Here is a 17,443-nt window from a genome sequence, read left to right on the forward strand (position 1 = left end):
CACTGGTACAGATGCCAAATTCACTGATCAGGTTGGAAGAATGATACCTAGGATTTTTTTCTGTAGTTCAATGCCTATCTATTAATCAGGATCAGGACCTTTGGAAATCAAACAACGGTTTAGAAATGACTCTATTGATCTACCTGCCAACTTATTGGTCCATCAGTTTGCCTTCTGAATATTAATTTATGATTGTTCTAAGGAATAGATATATCTGTGGATGTGGGTTGACATAGATAAGACTCAGATAGACTTTCCTACAAGACCACGTGGAGTATTTCATACCCCCACCTACCACGTCCCCGTGTGACCCCACCTCGCACCCCCATTGTGTTCTTCCTCACTCTATATACGTATCATATATACACACTGAATCATGACGATAGACGTAGTATATGGCCCTAAAAGATAAAGGCAAGTAGAGGCAGGTCTGAAAACTGATATCAGCCTTGCCCAGGTCCAAGAAAAAGAAACAAATTGGTATGGCTCCTATAAAACTTGGAAGGCAGTGTGTTTGCAGTGGGTGAGGATAAAAGAAAGAACTTTCTGGCAGCATCAGAAGACAATGTGAGGTGGGCAATTATCTTGATGACGGATAAACTGCATTTTGGTAAAACAAAATTGGCCCTGCCTTCTAAGCCAGGCACATTCTGTGAAGGTTCCCATGCCCCAGGGACCCAGGTGGCAAATAAAATCTGCTCACCTCCATGTGTGCTCCTCAGCACCATCTGTATTTAATTCTCTGCAAATTACTCTTAGTTTTCTATTTCTTGTCTGAAAGGACACAATGAAGGCCTTATGGGTTTTAAAATGTGTTTTAGATGGGACACATTCAGGCCATTTCTTGGAACATTACTAAAATCTCCCGAAATGGCTACCATGATTTCACTTCTCATTCTGCCTTTCATGGGGATTGTGTGCAAACAGTCTTTCTGACCTACTAGTTTCTGGAACATGGGGGTTCTTATAATTTCCCCATCTTGGGGTCCTGGTTTGCATGTGGCAAGTGTTCAGGGAATGTGGTCATAAATGAACTATAATCTTCACAGTCATGATTTGGGGGAAGCACGAGAAGTTTGCTTGGGGGCGCTTCCTGCTTTCTGACACAGTCTTACTATTGTTACTTGTAAATGGAAAGTGGAATTGTGTTCAATGGGTCCCCTAATAAGTTGGATCCTTTAAATGGTATTTATAAGGATCTTTGATCATTAAAAACATATGGGAGGGGCACCTGGGTGGCTCACTCGCTTAGGTGGGTGACTCTTGATTTCAGGTCAGGTTGTGACTTCAGGATCCTGGGATCCAGTCCCCTCTTGGACTCTGGTCTCGAGGGGAATCAGCTTTGCGGTTATCACTCTCCTTCCCCCTCGGCAACCTCCCCTGCTCTCTCTCTCTCTCAAATAAATCTTAAAAAAAATATATATGGGCAACAATACAATACTATCCAGGTATAAACACAAGAAATTTGATACAAAGAGGAAATTTCAAAATCCAACCTTCATGCCAGTGACTACAGGCTTCATTTCACTCAGCTAAAAACAAAACAAAACAAAAAAACCCTCCTGTTTTTTTTCTTTTGATGTTCACTTACCTGTAAATTATTGAAGCAGGTAGCTGGCTTTATGTACTGGGAATATATTTTACAGCTGCGAGTGATACGATGATGCACTTATGCACATTCATGCAACCTATATGCTGTGCCATTTTTGGCGAGTGGATAAAGAAAGCAACCTGACAAGTATAGCCATTTTCTGGTTAGGTGTATACGGGTTACAATGAACGCTATTACATATTTACCGACTTACTGATTAAAACTTGGTAATAATTCAAGCAGGACAACAAAATACATTACATAATGTCACAATAATGAAGCTTCACGGGGAAGTTTGCTAGTCGTATCTGGAGAATTTCCAAAGTTAATTGTTCATCCAGGAGCTAGAGGGTACTTTTAAACTTTTATCTCTTGCTCCATCTCCAGCAACAGAATCCTAAAGTTTGAGGGTGAAGAGACCAAAATACCTCCCACTCGTCTGTGACATACCCAACGGGGCATTCTTACCTTGAAACTGTGCGTTAAATCCTTTGCGTCGATGGTTACTGTCCGATGTAAAGTGGAGTCGCAGCCAGTTCTTGCTACTTATGACGGGAGAAGGGAGGTTCATGCCAGTCAGCCTGGAGGAGAGAAGCAGAAAAAATCTCCCTTGTAAACCAACAGAGCAACTGTCCTAGAGCCGAGCCGCTTTCACAACTGAGCACCGACAGTTGTCAGGTTGGGGTCCTGGGGCAGAGGTCATGGACGAGCTGCCCTCAGGCCCAGAAAGGACTCAGCGCGACAGTCACCCTTGATGGGACGAAGCCTTTCACCCAGACTTGGCATCTTTATTCTCTTTATGAATGATGGATAAGAGAGCAGATATCCTTTTGATCCCTGAATTCTTGTCATCAGGCCCTCCATCGGAATGAAGTATACAAGGATAAGAAATAGGCACGTGGTCCCCCCTGCCCTCTACTCTTTCAAACGCTCCATGATTCTGATTCACCTGAAGTGTCCTCATCTGCACTGTCTGTCGCGCTGGATAGCATCCCCTGTGTCTAGGGTCCCATCCACGGAATCCACGGCCGGGGCCCTCCCCACCCACGGGAAGGAGAGCAGTGTTTGGGGGGATGGTGGCAAACACTGCCAAAGAGATTTGGAACGAAATAAGATCATGTTTGGGCAAAGCCGTCTATTGAGCACAGTTAAATCTTTCAAAATCAGACGCGCTCGCTCTCTGCCTAAGCTGTCGGGGCTCCCACCCTCCGTCTCACCGGGGCCTTTAGTTGTTAGAAACAGCGGGGATCTACTTCCGACTAAAGACCTCGCGTCGTCGGGAGCGCGAGTCTTCTCGGGCGGTCAAGCTCTGGTCTGAAGGGGACCCAGCGACAGGTCAGGTTTGGTCAAAAGCAGAAGTGTCGCAGGATCGGGCGCCTCACAGGCCGCTGTGTGCGGCTCCACCTTGCCGGGCCGTCGGAGCCTCTACTTTCCAGTCTGGAAACTGGGCCCGAGAGCACTCCCATCAGGGCCTGGTTGATGGAGGTGATATGGATACGTGTGTAAGTGTCCCTGACGCACGTTTTAAATGCCACCTGCGGTTGTGCATCGTGTAATCATCTTGCATCTCAGTTGCCAAATCTATCTTCAAAGTGAGTGATGCTTGTTAGTGAAACCTTGGCTGCCCCAGGTGGGGTTGGCCTGTGCGCACCAGGGCTGCGGGCTCAGGCTGCAAGCGCTACTCGGGGCGCGGGGTTTACTGGGCCCGGGGTGGCAGGTAGAGCGATTCCCTCCTCAATCCGTTACCCGGAGGAAACCCAGCATCAAGTGAAATATGTAGGCAAGCTTTCTGATGTCGGGGTGTTCAATTTGAAATCTCGGGTTTAAAAACGTGCAGGATCCATTTAAAGTTAAAAGCCAAACCTTGACTGTAACCAATTGCGACAGTGTTTATGTCACTGTTTGAAATAATCTTCTGTGAGAGGAAATACACCACTCAGATCTGCCTATTTGCTTGGATTGATGTGGTTCTAACCGCCGCAGTCGCATACAGCTGCTTCCAGGGAACATTTCATTATTCTGATATTTTGTTGGAAGGCGCCCTCTCCCAGCACCTGCTTCCCTTGGGGAGCCGATGTTACAAATTCTATTAGATATAGGTTACCTCTTTGCCTAATGCTGACAATGACCGGGAGATAAGTAACTTCTGAATTCAAAAACCCAGAATCTAGGCAGCTCACCTACATGTACTCGCTGAAAATCTCATAACCCAATCCCATGTTTATTTGTTGTGGCTTTAAAACTATTTTTTTTTCTTAATTAGGTTCTTTTCAGGTGGTTCTGCTCTCAAAAGCTGGATGCGATTGCATTTTAGTTGTGCATCAACATTAGCCTTGCACATAAATAAATCCCCTCTCCGCCTACCATGTTTTCCACACCTCTAACCCACAAAAATGCCAGTTCTGTGTTAATCAACACGCTTCATCTCTAAAGGACCAGACAGACGTATTTGAGGGTTTACTAGTCATGCGGCTCCTGCTGCAACTGTTCACCTCTGCTGTTGGAGAGTTGTTCTTTGTAGGTAAGAGTCTGTTTCTTGGTTTGACCCTCCCTCTTTTTCCCCTTTGTTTATTTGCTTTGTTTCTTATATTACATGTATAGGTGAAGTCACCCACCCCAAAGTTTTATATGTAATGGAATATTACCCAGCCATAAAAAGAAGTAAATCATGCTCTTTGCAATGACATGGATGGAACTAGTGTATACGATGCTAAGTGAAATAAGTCAGCCAGAGAAAGATAATTATTACTCTTCTTTGATGGTTTTTCCAAATGTTGAACAATGTAAGCATCATTCTTATTTATAGGCCAGATTTGGCCTATGGACAGTGATCTGCTGACCTTCGGTTTGGTATATATGAGGCAATTTGTAAAAATACTGGGAAGGTAGATAATTAGTATTATAAATACGACCTAAATACTACCTAAATAATCAATGATGTATATCAAGATAGTATAACTAGCTTCAAAAATATGTAATTACAGATTCATTTTATACAAAAACAAACGTGAGGCCGTATACATATATATAAAATTCATTGTCCATGGTTAGAGTCAAGCCATGCAAACATGTCACACTCCAGAGTGGATTAATGTGCATGGATTTCCTAATTTGTCTGTGGAAAATAAACACATCATCACATCCTCTTTGTTTGGGGTGTTGAGTCGGGGTTGTTCTATATAAGACATATTCTTTGCAGTTGTGACTTTTTCTGTCTCATTCCATAGGCCTGGGCTAATCTCAAAGCTGCCATTTAATAGCAACCTTACACTATAAAGTTAATTGTTCCTTCATCGCACACCAACTTTTTTTTTTATAAATTTATTTTTTATTGGTGTTCAATTTGCCAACATATAGAATAACTCCCAGTGCTCATCCCATCAAGTGCCCCCTCAGTGCCCGTCACCCAGTCACCCCCACCCCCCGCCCTCCTCCCCTTCTACCACCTCATTTCCCAGAGTTAGGGGTCTCTCATGTTCTGTCTCCCTTTCTGATATTTCCTACTCATTTTTTCTCCTTTCCCCTTTATTCCCTTTCACTATTTGTTATATTCCACAAATGAATGAGACCATAAATGTTTGTCCTTCTCCGATTGACTTATTTCACTCAGCATCATACCCTCCAGGTCCATCCACATCCAAGCAAATGGTGGGTATTTGTCGTTTCTAATGGCTGAGGAATATCCCACTGTATACAGAGACCACAGCTTCTCTATCCATCATCTGTCGATGGACACCGAGGCTCCTTCCACAGTGTGGCTATTGTGCACATTGCTGCTATAAACATTGGGGTACAGGTGTCCCGGCGTTTCATCATCACACACCAACTTAAAGGAAGCTGACAAATACACAAGCCAATGGATATTGTAATAGATTTGCCAAGAAACTGGATGATTTGGATGAGATCTAGAGGTAAAGAATTTGACTGAATACCTTCGTGACCTCAGAATGGCTCCCAACGGTGTCTACATCCTAAACCCCAGAACCTGTGTCTACCTCACCTTACATGGAGAAAGGAGACTTCAAAGATGAGATGAGGTTATCGACCCAGGGGATATTATCCTGGACGATGGGGTAGCCCAATGTGGTCAAAAAGATGGTTACAAATGGAAGAGGGAGACAGAGGAAGAGAGTCGGGGAGAAGGAGGCACCTATGAAGGAAGTCAGGGAGAGTCACGTGAGAACTGCAGCCATGGCTGCTGACCCTGTTGACCCTGAGATGGAGAAAGGGGCCCCGAGCCAAGGAATGTGGGTGGCCCCTACAGAGCTGCAAGAGGCAAGACCATGCATCTCCCCTAGAGCCTCGGGGAGGAATACACCCTAGTAGACTTAGATTTCATTCCAGCAGAGCCTGTGTGACCTATTTATGACCTAGACCACTGTAGATAATAAGCTCGTGTTGGTTTAAGCCATTGTGTCTGTGCTGATTTGCTATGGCAGCAATGGAAACCAAGCCTTTTAATACACATACTATATATTTAATTCTAAAACCGTCTAGGAAGAGAAGAAATTCAACAGATGATGCCGTCACTCTAAACCTATTAATAATCCTAGTTTAACACTCTGTATAATTATCAGTGATTGAACATCCATCATCACTGGCTTATTTTTTTTCTTCAAAGTCTTCCTTAGGTCTCAACCGTATTTCTTCAGAGTCTGCTGGATTTGGTTTTCTAATAAGTAAGTCGTTTTGGAAGTGAGAGATTATGGGGCAGTAGTGAGGACTTGACATAAATAGTGGGCATGAGATACCAAGCAGAAACATTCTGCCGAGAGAGGATTTAATACTGGCAGGCATCAACACATGTCTTTGTCTATTAGTCGAGGGTATCTAACGCACTCTTAATTTTTTATTCTTCACATGTAAAAACACAGGACGGTCGTCTGGAGAAATCAGGGGATTCAAATATTTTTTGGACTTCGAAAAGCAAAGGACACCTCAATGTGATCTGCCAGGAAAGGGTCTTTCTGCGGGAATGTTAGATGCGTTTCATTTCTGGAGCATCTCAAACTAGGTCAGGAAACCCATAAAGCCTCGCGGTGAGGAATACTGAGCTGTCCCTGTAGATACGGCTGCAGGAACTGGTAGTGCTCACCCTTCCCAAGATTGCCAAATTAGGCAATTTAATCCATTGGCAAACTCATTGCTTTCAGAGATTCAACAAGGTTTCGCTGCTGCCAACGGTAAAAATAGATGTAGGACCCACGGGGTATTTAGAGTTAAGACGACCTTCTTTGAGCCAAAATAGAACCGGCCAGTCTGTTCTACTTTCTTCAAATAGCTTTACTATAAATTTGAGGATTCTATTTATAATGCATCCGTCACTTCCTCTCCCACTTAACCTCTGTCAGCCCCACACTTCTCAGGCATGACACGAGGGGTTTGAGCACATTGTGCTTCTCAAACATTTCAGCCTTATGTCTGTCTGTGACTCATTCACTTTAGTTATGTAACTGGAAAAACATGGAGTCGATGTATTGAGATAATTTGCGAAAACGCATTTGGAAACGCTAAAGTTCTTGAGAGCGCTCTGTTTGAGCTCCCGCTTGACATGAAGCCAGATTTCTTGTGTCTTTAGAAAATCATCCCTATAAATTGCTGGGAGTCTCTCTGTAGTTAAACCTCTTTAACTGTGATGACTAAGAAGCCAGAAAGCATTAATACCATCAACACAGACTGTAAATTACCCACCCTCCCGAAGGAGCCTAAAGAATTTCATAAACCTATTCCTTGGAAGAGCTGATTGCTTGTCACCCGGAGAAAGTCATCTAGAAGTCGTTACGTTTTCCGGTGCTCTTGTGGACGTGGAACCGACGTGACTCAGAGGCTGGTGTTCCATTTATCTCTGTTTCGTAAACAGTAAATGGAAAGATCTAATACGACAAAGGGCTCCTGAAATGTCATGCTTCCACCTGTTAGTCATGTTACTAGGGAACGCCACCATCTTCTGAACACACGTTGAGCTCACGCCGGCGAGTCTAAGCCTTATTTTGGACTTTGAAGAAACAATGGAAGTTAGAGGCAGTTCTTACCCTGGGAATTCATGAGACGAAGAGCCTCAGAACTCTGCCTCGATGTGCGCGCAAATATACATATACACGGATCGACGTACCGTACGATGTGTGGTTATGTACAGAGATTTCTAGACACTGATTCCAAAAGTTTTCTACTCACATACTGACCCTCGGGGAGAAGCAAACACAAACGAATGAACCACCACAACAACAACCCCACTACCCAGAGGCTCTTCAGAAGCATGCCATGGAGGAAGACCTCCCCACAAAAAGTGCCTTCTTGGGCTCCAGTACACTCCCCCTTCCACGTGCCCTGGCGGTCGTGCTTAGCTCCCTAGGCCTGCTCTGTCCTGCACACCTTCTCCCTCTCTGGCCTCACTCTTTGCTCACGGCATGGGTGAGGATTCTCGGGAGTGACACCGACGGTTCTCCTCCTTCCTCTTGGGTCTCTAGTCACCACCTTCTCCACGTTCTGGCCTCCCCTTGTACACCCTGTGCTGTTTCCAAAAAGGAAAGTGGTTTCTCGCCTCTTGGGCCCGGTGTCCTCCTTTCGATGCCTGGCTCGTCTTCCCAGGCTCCACGCCGGCCCGGGTTTCTGTCCTGGGATGGGCATGACTCGGTTCAGCCCCCGCAGGCCGCACGCCCTTCCCTGCTCAGGGGCCTGGGCCTAGCGCCTCTTGCCTCGAGCCACGACGCCCACGACGCCCTGAAGCCCCTTCCTCCTCACTTGCCCAGGAATTGCATCCTACAGGCGCATAGTTGGCGAAGCCTGACCTGACCATGACGTGGGGGGCCCTGGTCACGTCTTCCCCTGGCACCCCTCGGGCAGACATTTCCACGATGACCTGGGCACACGCATGATTGCTTGCTGACTGGTGTCTTGTGGGTGACTCGCGAAGCTCCAATGACCCCCACTGTCTGTCTGGAAGCTCGCTGAGCACTAGGCATGCAGCAGAAGCTCACGTCACACCCATAAACAGAGTAGAAACTTCCACATAGTGGGCATCACCCTACGCTACCCTCGCCATCACAAGGGGCTGGGGGAGTCTCAGCGGTGTCTGTCGGGTGAATCATGCACCTTCAGGGCTCTGGAGGAAGGAAAGCAGGGGGGAAGCGGTGCCAGGACACAGCGGTGGCTCTGTACGTGCCACAGGGCCGCTGCCTCTGCCCACAGACAAGCACATCGCAGGGAACAGGATCCGAGTGGACGCACCCGAAGCTCCACGTCTGGACAGGACATCTAGTCTCTCATCACTGTAATGACCCCTAAGGGATTCCAGGGTGCTCCCAATGCACCTGCTCCAGAGATGTCCTGGGCACCCACCCCCTCAGCTCTGCCTTTGGTTGCCCGCGAGCTCTTTGGCAGGGGTCTAGACCATCGACATGCCCCACCCCACCCCGCAGGCCTGTGCAAGTGGCAAGCTCTCAGATGTGTAATCCTGGCCACACCAAAACAGGCAGGACAGCAGTGGGCCCGGGGAGGGATCCCAGTGCGCGACATCCCTTTTCCCATAGACCCTTCTGGACCTGAGGCCTTCGTGCAAAATCTATGCAGATGCCAAGCTGGGGTCGCGCAGCCCTGTGCTGCCCACCACCCCGTCTGCACAGGTGCTGCCCGTGCCCTGCCCAAGTGAGGCCCCCACTTGTGCTCTTCTCCCCCTGCCCCTGTGCTCATCCCCTCGTGGCACCAGGACATCAGCTGCCCTCAGTATGATTCACACCCACCTTACGAATGACAGCACGTGCCTGACACCAGCCCGGGCCCTGCAGACAGAGCTGGGAACCAGGCCTGGAGCCGGCACGTGGCCGAGGAGCCGTGACACAGGGCAGGCGTCACCAGACGGGGGTGCAGGTGGCCAGAGGCGCCCACAATAGGGCCTTGGCCCTCCTCCCAGGGGAAGCCAGTCCTAGAGCTGTGCTGCTGAGTCCTGACTTGTCAGCCGAGCCCGGAACGGGGCCACTGGGGAGAAGTGAAAGCAGTCTGCGTGGTGCCCGAGCTGACTCACGACCCCCTCCCAGCCCCGCATCGCCCCGAGAAGGGTGCCCACTTTCTTGGTGTGGGACTCCAACCGTTCCCGCCTGGCGCCCCCCAGCCCCCTTCTGGCTCCCGGGCCAGGGCCTGCCCCCCGCTGCCCATGCCGAGCCTGGCGCTGCTGACCGTTGCCTGTTCAAATCCGTTGCACATTTCAAAGCTGCAGCAAGGATCATCCGTCCAAGGCCCCTTCCCTGGCTGCCGACGGGCTGCTGCAGCGCCCTCACCTTCCCACCACCAAGGCCTGGCTCCTGCGCGGGGGCAGCCTGGGCCCGGCCCGAATTGCAGGAGGTTCCCCGAAAGTGTGTTCCCGCCTGACCCAGGCTTCTGGATCCCCATCCTGGCAGGTCACTGCGTTCAGGACAGGCTGGCTAAGTCCAAAGTGAAGGGTCTCTGTGCTTCTGTTTGTTCCCGGCCCGAGCTCCCCAGCAGCAGCAGCAGCAGCAGCGCAATGAGTCCCCCCAACCCTGAGTCCTGACTCTGTACCCAGGGCCGCGGCCCTGCCGGGGAGGGTGCCCAGGGTGGGGGCCGCGTGTCCTCTGTGTTCCTCCCCCTGCAGTGGCCGAGGGGCCCCACGCCGCGACCCTGGACTCCTGGCCGCGGGAACATTCGTCTGTGTGGAGAAGGAGCAGCAGGAGGAGCCTCGCCTCTATCAGACGTGGGCCAAGGGCCCGGGACAGACGGCGGGACTGGGAGACGGTGACAAGCATGCCCGGGCGTTGGGCCACCGCATCGGGGAGCAGCCCAAAGGCCAAGCAGAGAGGATCTTCTGCGGGTGAACGTGACCGGCCGTGTCCTCTGAGGCCTGGGGTCGCGGTGCAGGGCGCTGCTAGCCCGGGGCCGGGCGGTGGCTCAGTCCACAGGCCCAGGGTGAGGCGGGGCAGCCCAAGAGCCGAGTCTGCCGCCGCCGCATCCTCTGCTGCCCCCACGGGATCCCCCTGGGGTAGGATTAGTCGTAGCCTAGACCATTGCTGCACCCATTCAAGGGTCTGAAATGAGTTTCCTTTCTTCTTTTTTCCTTAAGGCGAGCTTCTTACCTCTGTCGATGTAGTAGACACACGGGATGCCACCGGCTGGTGAGACGCCACCGCCGCGCCTCGGCAGGCCCCTGGCAGGAGCTGCAGCCCCTCGAGCCCTCACGGGGGCCCCGGGGCATCCAGGCTCGACACCCAAGACGGTCAGAAGTCGTGGGGCCTCACGGAAGCCGGCCGCCCCTCTCCCTCCAGCCGGATCATGGTCCTGTCATCACTGCACACACCGGGGCCGGCCTCTCCTGGGTTTACTGTTTTTTTGTTTTTTTTTTTTTTTTTTTTTTAAGATTTTACTTATTTATTTGAGGGAGAGAGCGAGGGAGCAGGAGCAGGGGCAGAGGGAGAAGGAGACTCTCTGGGGAGCAGCGAGCCCGACGCGGGGCTCGATCCCAGGCCCCTGAGATCAGGCCCTGAGCTGAAGGCAGACGCCTAACTCACCGAGCCCCCCGGGCGCCCAGCCCCGCCTGGATTCCAGGCCAGCCACGCCCCTCCCCGTCGGGCTCCGGGCATTCACCGCATCAGCTGCCCCACCAGGCCTCACCCGCGTGATAAGCCGGTGCCCACTGCGGGCTCGACAGGCTGGTGGCCGCCAGCACCCTCTCCTACTCCTCCATCCCCACCCGCGAGGGCTCTGTTCTGCTTCTACCCTCGCAGCGACGCAATTCAGGGAAGCCGATGGCTCCCGATCACCCCCACAGGTGTCCGTGTTTGCATGACACACGTGCATGCGTGCATGCACACAGAGGCGCTCACAGCTCCGCATGACACACGGCACATTCCGGGTGACCACAGACCGCATGATCCGTAGGCGGGTACTTGTGTGTCCGTCACCTACACGGCCCCCTAGAGCGTTTCCAAACATGACAGCGATATTCCGCGCCAGGTTGATGCGGAGCTTACTGCTCCGTTAATTTTTCAAATTTATTTATCCTCTTCTTTGTTCCAAACGTTGTGCGATGTGGCAGGGATACGTTGTCGAGCAAACTCCTGCACATAGTTTGGGGCCCGTCGGAGCAAGGGTGTGATGAGCTGAATTGATATGTTGAGGTCCCATCTCCCAGGACCCTGGGATGTGCCTTCATTTGGAGGCAGGAACTTTAAGGAAAAATGAGGTCCTCTGGGTAGGCCCAAACCTAACCTGACTGGTGTCCTTATGAGAAGAGGAGACGAGGACACAGAGCACGCACAGAGGGACACGCAGGAGAGGACACGAGGAGGACACGACCGTCTCCAAGCCAAGGAGACAAGGCAGCGACGGACCCTCAGGAGGAGGCCATCCTACTAACGCCCGGAGCTCCTATTTCCAGCCTCCAGAGGAGCTCCAGGGGTCAGTGGGATGGATGGCCTCCTCCTGAGGGGCTGTCCCTGCCCTGTCTCCTTGGCTTGGGGAGAAAACAACCTTTTCAGGTGAATCTGTGTTGGGGAGTTCCTTCCACTGACTGTAGCCTGCCTTTAGAAAACATAGTCCCACCCCGTCCTTGCTGAAGGTTTCCAGTTGTGAAAAGCCCAAGAGGGATCCCTGAGTGGCTCAGCGGTTTAGCACCTGCCTTTGGCTCAGGGCATGACCCTGGAGACCCGGGATTGAGTCCCACGTCGGGCTCCCTGCATGGGGCCTGCTTCTCCCTCTGCCTGGGTCTCTGCCTCTCTCTCTCTCTCTCTCTCTCTCTCTCTCTCTCATGAATAAATAAATAATTTTGTTTTTAAAAGAATTCTAAGGGATCCCTGGGTGGCGCAGCGGTTTAGCGCCTGCCTTTGGCCCAGGGCGCGATCCTGGAGACCCGGGATCGAATCCCACATCGGGCTCCCGGTGCATGGAGCCTGCTCCTCCCTCTGCCTGTGTCTCTGCCTCTCTCTCTCTCCCTGTGTGACTATCGTAAAAAAAAAAAAAAAAAAAAAAAAAAAAAAGAATTCTAAGAAAGAAAAAAAATAAAAAAATAAAAGAATTCTAAGAAAGAAAGAAAGAAAGAAAGAAAGAAAGAAAGAAAGAAAGAAAGAAAGAAAGAAAGATAAGCCCAAGAACATGGATGCATGTGCAGGGACGTGCACACAAGTCTGAGTGGCTCAGGGCACAGGGACCCCCGCCGCGGAGCCCGAGAGCTCTTAGGTTCTGCAGGTGGCGTGAGGGTGGGATTCGCTGTACTGTGGCCACGTCGTCCGCCGTGGGATTTGCCATGTGTCCTTCCGTCCCCTCCAGCCATCCCAGCAAAGATCCGCAATCTTTACACTCCTGTGTAAACCAAGTCTGCGAATCCCACATTTCCCGCACAGTCTGAGAAATCACCGGGCTTGTCCTAAGCTTTGCCCTTATTTTCACTTAATAAAGTATTCTCTTAAAAAAAATAAAATAAAAAATAAAATCAAGTATTCTCTTGAATATTAATCTAACACAAAAACCACATAGGCTTTAGGAGACGTAGATCCTAGAGATATAAACCACACTTTTTTTTTTCACAGAACCCACCGGGCATTTTTGTTGTTACTATCGGTTGATCACTCAAATAAATACATGTCCTTCAATTTACTTATTTACAAAAAATTATATGTTGTACTCATATTTCATTTATTTCCAGCTTTATTGAGGCGTAATTGGCAAATATAATAGTATATATTCAGAGGGTACAGCATGATGGTTTCATATATGCATGCAACGCAAAATGATGCCCACCACCAAGCAAATCAACACGTCGCTCACCTCTGAGAGTTTCCTATCCTCGTGGTGAGAACATTTAATATCTACTCTTTTTAGCATCTTTCGAGTATAATATTGTGTTGTTCACTATAGTCATTATGCTGAACATCGGTCTTCAGAATTTATTCATTTGATCGTTGGAAGTGTGAGCCCTTTGACCGACCTCTCCCCATTTCCCCCTCTGCCTCCCCCAGACCCTGACGGCCACCGCCCTACTTCATTTCAGGGTTTGGCTTTTCTCAATTCCACATATAACTGAGATCACTATTATTTCTCCTTCCGTGTTTGGGTTACTGTGCTCAGGACAACACTTTCAGGTTCGTCCATTTCATGGTCTTACAGGAGATAGAGTCCACTCATCCATCTAGGATTCATTGGTTTGCTTGACTTGGAATAGGTAATATTTCTCCCATTTTGTGGATGAGGAACTAAGCCTCTAGGCACAGAGTATGGTTTTTGGACTTAGCATCAGTACTTGGCCTAACGAATGTTGACTATTGAGTTGACTGCCCTTTAGATCTTGAAAATTCACATCAGTGCAAGTCTGTGGGACTCCAGCGGCCGGCCAAAGACAAGTTGCATCCCAATTTACAACTTCTTTGTTCACTGAACCGAATTCCAGCTGCTTCTTGAAAAGGTGCAGGAGCTCAGGTCCGATCAGCAACAGGCGTGTCTGGGTGACCTCAGAGGTCTTGCTGCCGGAGAACTGCAAGCCAGGCTCTCCGTCCAGTCAGGTGGCACCTGCTGCGCTGCCTTCGTGCTGAGCAAGGGTTATTGACCTTCCTCGCTCTGCCCCTTTAGCTGGTCCTTCTTGCTGGTGGAGTTCGATATCTCATTTGAGCCATTTAATGCTGGAAGCATCCTGGGGATTGGGAGTCTGTGTTCAGGCTGTCGGCAGAAGGAATTCCACAAGAGAGTCTCATATTGTTGCAGATGGTAGGATTTCCTTCACTTGGTAGGTAAGTACTATTGCATTGTATGTATTTATTTAATTTTTATATAAATAATTATATGACCATTATTATATAATTAGTAATAAAAATTATATAGTTCATTATATATATTGCATGTGTGTGCTGTATATATATATATCACTTTATCCAAGGGGAGCCTGCTTGGGTCTCATGGCTTTTCAAGCATCGGTTAGGCGTTGAAGGAGGGTAAACAGGGCACGAGAGGCCAGGTGGCTTCCTTGCCAGCACGCTGGTACCACACTTGAAGAACAGAGTTGCTTTTACACCAGGAATGGTGGTTTTTTGAGAGTCAAGGTGAATAAGCAGGGCTGAAGGCCCTCACTGACCATGCAACTTTTCCTTATTAAGGACTCCAGAGTTAAACTAAGAATTGTGAATACATATGTCTCTACTCTTGCCATTTTTCTGCAAACTTTTAATATCCACAGAGATGCTAGTGAGACTCTACCCACTTGAAGGCAACTATTCTAATTCTTTTGAATCTTCATTGTGATTCTCCCCTGTAAGTCAGTAACAAGATAGGCCGTGGTCCAATAGTGGTCTGTGGCTGCGACCACCTTGAGGAGAACTGAAATATCATTAAAAGAAAGTTGTACCGAATTGGATAAAAATATCCACCAAATATTGTGTTTAAAAAGCATTTGCTTTGATTCAGCTCATTGTGACATCCTGAACTATTTTTTTCCTTCCACAGTTAGAGTAAATAGTAGAGAAGCAAAATAAAATGAAAAAAATTATTACAAAAAATCATCTAACATTCTAAATGTTCTCCTCTACAGGTATACACCTGTATACCTTCCTGTCCCCCCAGCTGTGACACCTGCCCCTCCCCGTCCCGCAGCTGTGACACACGCCCGGGTCCCCAGCCCTGCAGCTGTGACACCTGCCCGGGTCCCCATCCTCACAGCTGTGACACCTGCCCGGGTCCCCCTCCTCGCAGCTGTGACACCTGCCCGGGTCCTCCTCCCCGTCCCGCACCGTGACGCCCGCCCCTCCGCCTGGACCTTCCCTCTGGCGCCTCTCGCCCCTCGGCAAGGGAAGGAAGACAGAATCCAGGCCCGGATGGTCGGGCGGTGCGCCCTGGGCCTCGGACACGTGTTTCAGGGTGAATCCGCCTGCTGGGAGGCCCGGTGAGTCCCGGGCGGCCGGGAGGGCGCGCACCTGTCACCTGGCCGCTGCCGCGGGGTGGGGGAGGGGGGGGAGCGCAGGTGCCAGGCGCTGCGGGCCGGGCCGCACGGACCTCGTGCTCTTTCCAGCCCGCAACGTCCCGTCCCAAGTGGTAAAACAAAACAAAACAAAACAAGGTGTCTCCCCCCCCCCGTGCTGATCACGACTTGGAGGGTTCCGGGGAGAGGGCGCTGCCTACCTGGGCCGCCTTGCGCGGGGCTCGCCGCAGGGGCTGGTCCCGGGCGCACCTGTCGGGTCACGGCCTCCAGAAGGTGCGCCGCGCACGCCCGGGGAGACCAAGCGCACGCCGGGTGGGGCCCAGGGCCTCGGCTCCGCAGAGCACCTGGGGGGGCACCTCACCACCTGCCCCGCACCCAGCAGTGGAGGGCTCGCCCCGCTGCTCCAAGGGGGCCTGGACAACACGGGCTGCGCGGAAACACAGCACCCCGGGCCCCCCAGGCCTCCCACGGGGCTGGGGGTGGGGACTCAGGGCCCTTGGCAGGTGCGGGGAGGGGCGGGGACTCAGGGCCATGGGCAGGTGCGGGGAGAGGTGGGGACTCAGGGCCATGGGCAGGTGCAGGGAGGGGCGGGACTCAGGGCCATGGGCAGGTGCGGGGAGGGGCGGGACTCAGGGCCATCAGCAGGTGACGGAGGGGCGGGGACTCAGGGCCAACAGCAGGTGAGGGAGGGGCGGGGACTCAGGGCCATCAGCAGGTGCAGGGAGAGGTGGGGACTCAGGGCCATGGGCAGGTGCAGGGAGGGGCGGGGACTCAGGGCCATGGGCAGCTGCAGGGAGGGGCGGGGACTCAGGGCCATGGGCAGGTGCAGGGAGGGGCGGGGACTCAGGGCCTTGGGCAGGTGCAGGGAGGGGCGGGGACTCAGGGCCTTGGGCAGGTGCAGGGAGGGACGAGGACTCAGGGCCATCAGCAGGTGACGGAGGGGCGGGAACTCAGGGCCATCAGCAGGTGCAGGGAGAGGTGAGGACTCAGGGCCATGGGCAGGTGCAGGGAGGGGCGGGACTCAGGGCCCTCGTCAGGTGTGGGGAGGGGCAGGAACTCAGGGCCAACAGCAGGTGCAGGGAGAGGTGGGGACTCAGAGCCATGGGCAGGTGCGGGGAGGGGCGGGGACTCAGGACCATCAGCAGGTGCAGGGAGGGGTGGGGACTCAGGGCCATGGGCAGGTGCAGGGAGGGGCGGGGACTCAGGGCCATGGGCAGGTGCAGGGAGGGGCGGGGACTCAGGGCCATCAGCAGGTGCAGGGAGGGACAGGCACTCAGGGCCATCAGCAGGTGCCGGGAGGAGTGGGGACTCAGGGCCATCAGCAGGTGCAGGGAGGGACAGGGGTGGCCCTGGCAGGTGCGGGGAGGGGCAGGGACTCAGGGCCATCAGCAGGTGCGGGAACGCACAGGGTGGCCCCGACGGCCCACGCTGAAGGGAACGGACCACTGGCCTCAGTGGCACCAAGGAACTGATCAAAGTGACTGTCCCCATTGCTTTCCCGTTGGCAGGAATCCCCGGGGGTCCCCGTGCTCTGAGCGCAAAGCCCGGGTGGACTCTCACGGATCGTCTCCGGGTCCCTATTCGCCCACTTCCAAAGCCGCCACAAGCCTGATCCGACCCAGATAGAACAGGATAAAAACAGCCAGAAGGCGCCCTGACAAGCCGTGTAGTGTCGGCCGCACCCCGCAATTACAGCGTTTCTCCGGCCTGGCTGGTGAGAACCTGCACCCGGGGTTCCCGGATCCTCGGGCAGCCTGGCCCTCCTTCCTCCTCCCCCACTCCTCCAGGCCGCCCCAGGACCATCTGTGCGAGACCCGACGTCGTGAATGAATGTTTCCTTGGAAGGGAGAAAAAATGAGCTAGAAATGCTGCCCGCAGACACCGAGCGGTCCCCAAGGCCCGGTGGCAGCCACTAGCCGCCGAGCGCTGCTGGTTGGGCTGTGTGT

General features: G+C 51.8%; 1 protein-coding gene across 1 annotated transcript in view; it reads right to left on the minus strand.

Annotated features, from left to right (window-relative positions):
• CSMD1 (CUB and Sushi multiple domains 1) overlaps nucleotides 1-17,443 on the minus strand; it is a 1,871,580-nt gene that overhangs the window by 686,830 nt on the left and 1,167,307 nt on the right. The window contains 1 exon segment of the mRNA XM_072775779.1: nucleotides 2,060-2,172. Within this exon segment, the coding sequence (XP_072631880.1) occupies nucleotides 2,060-2,172 (113 nt within the window).

Source organism: Canis lupus, chromosome 15, assembly GCF_048164855.1.
Source record: "Canis lupus baileyi chromosome 15, mCanLup2.hap1, whole genome shotgun sequence".
In the NCBI taxonomy this organism is placed as follows: domain Eukaryota; kingdom Metazoa; phylum Chordata; class Mammalia; order Carnivora; family Canidae; genus Canis; species Canis lupus.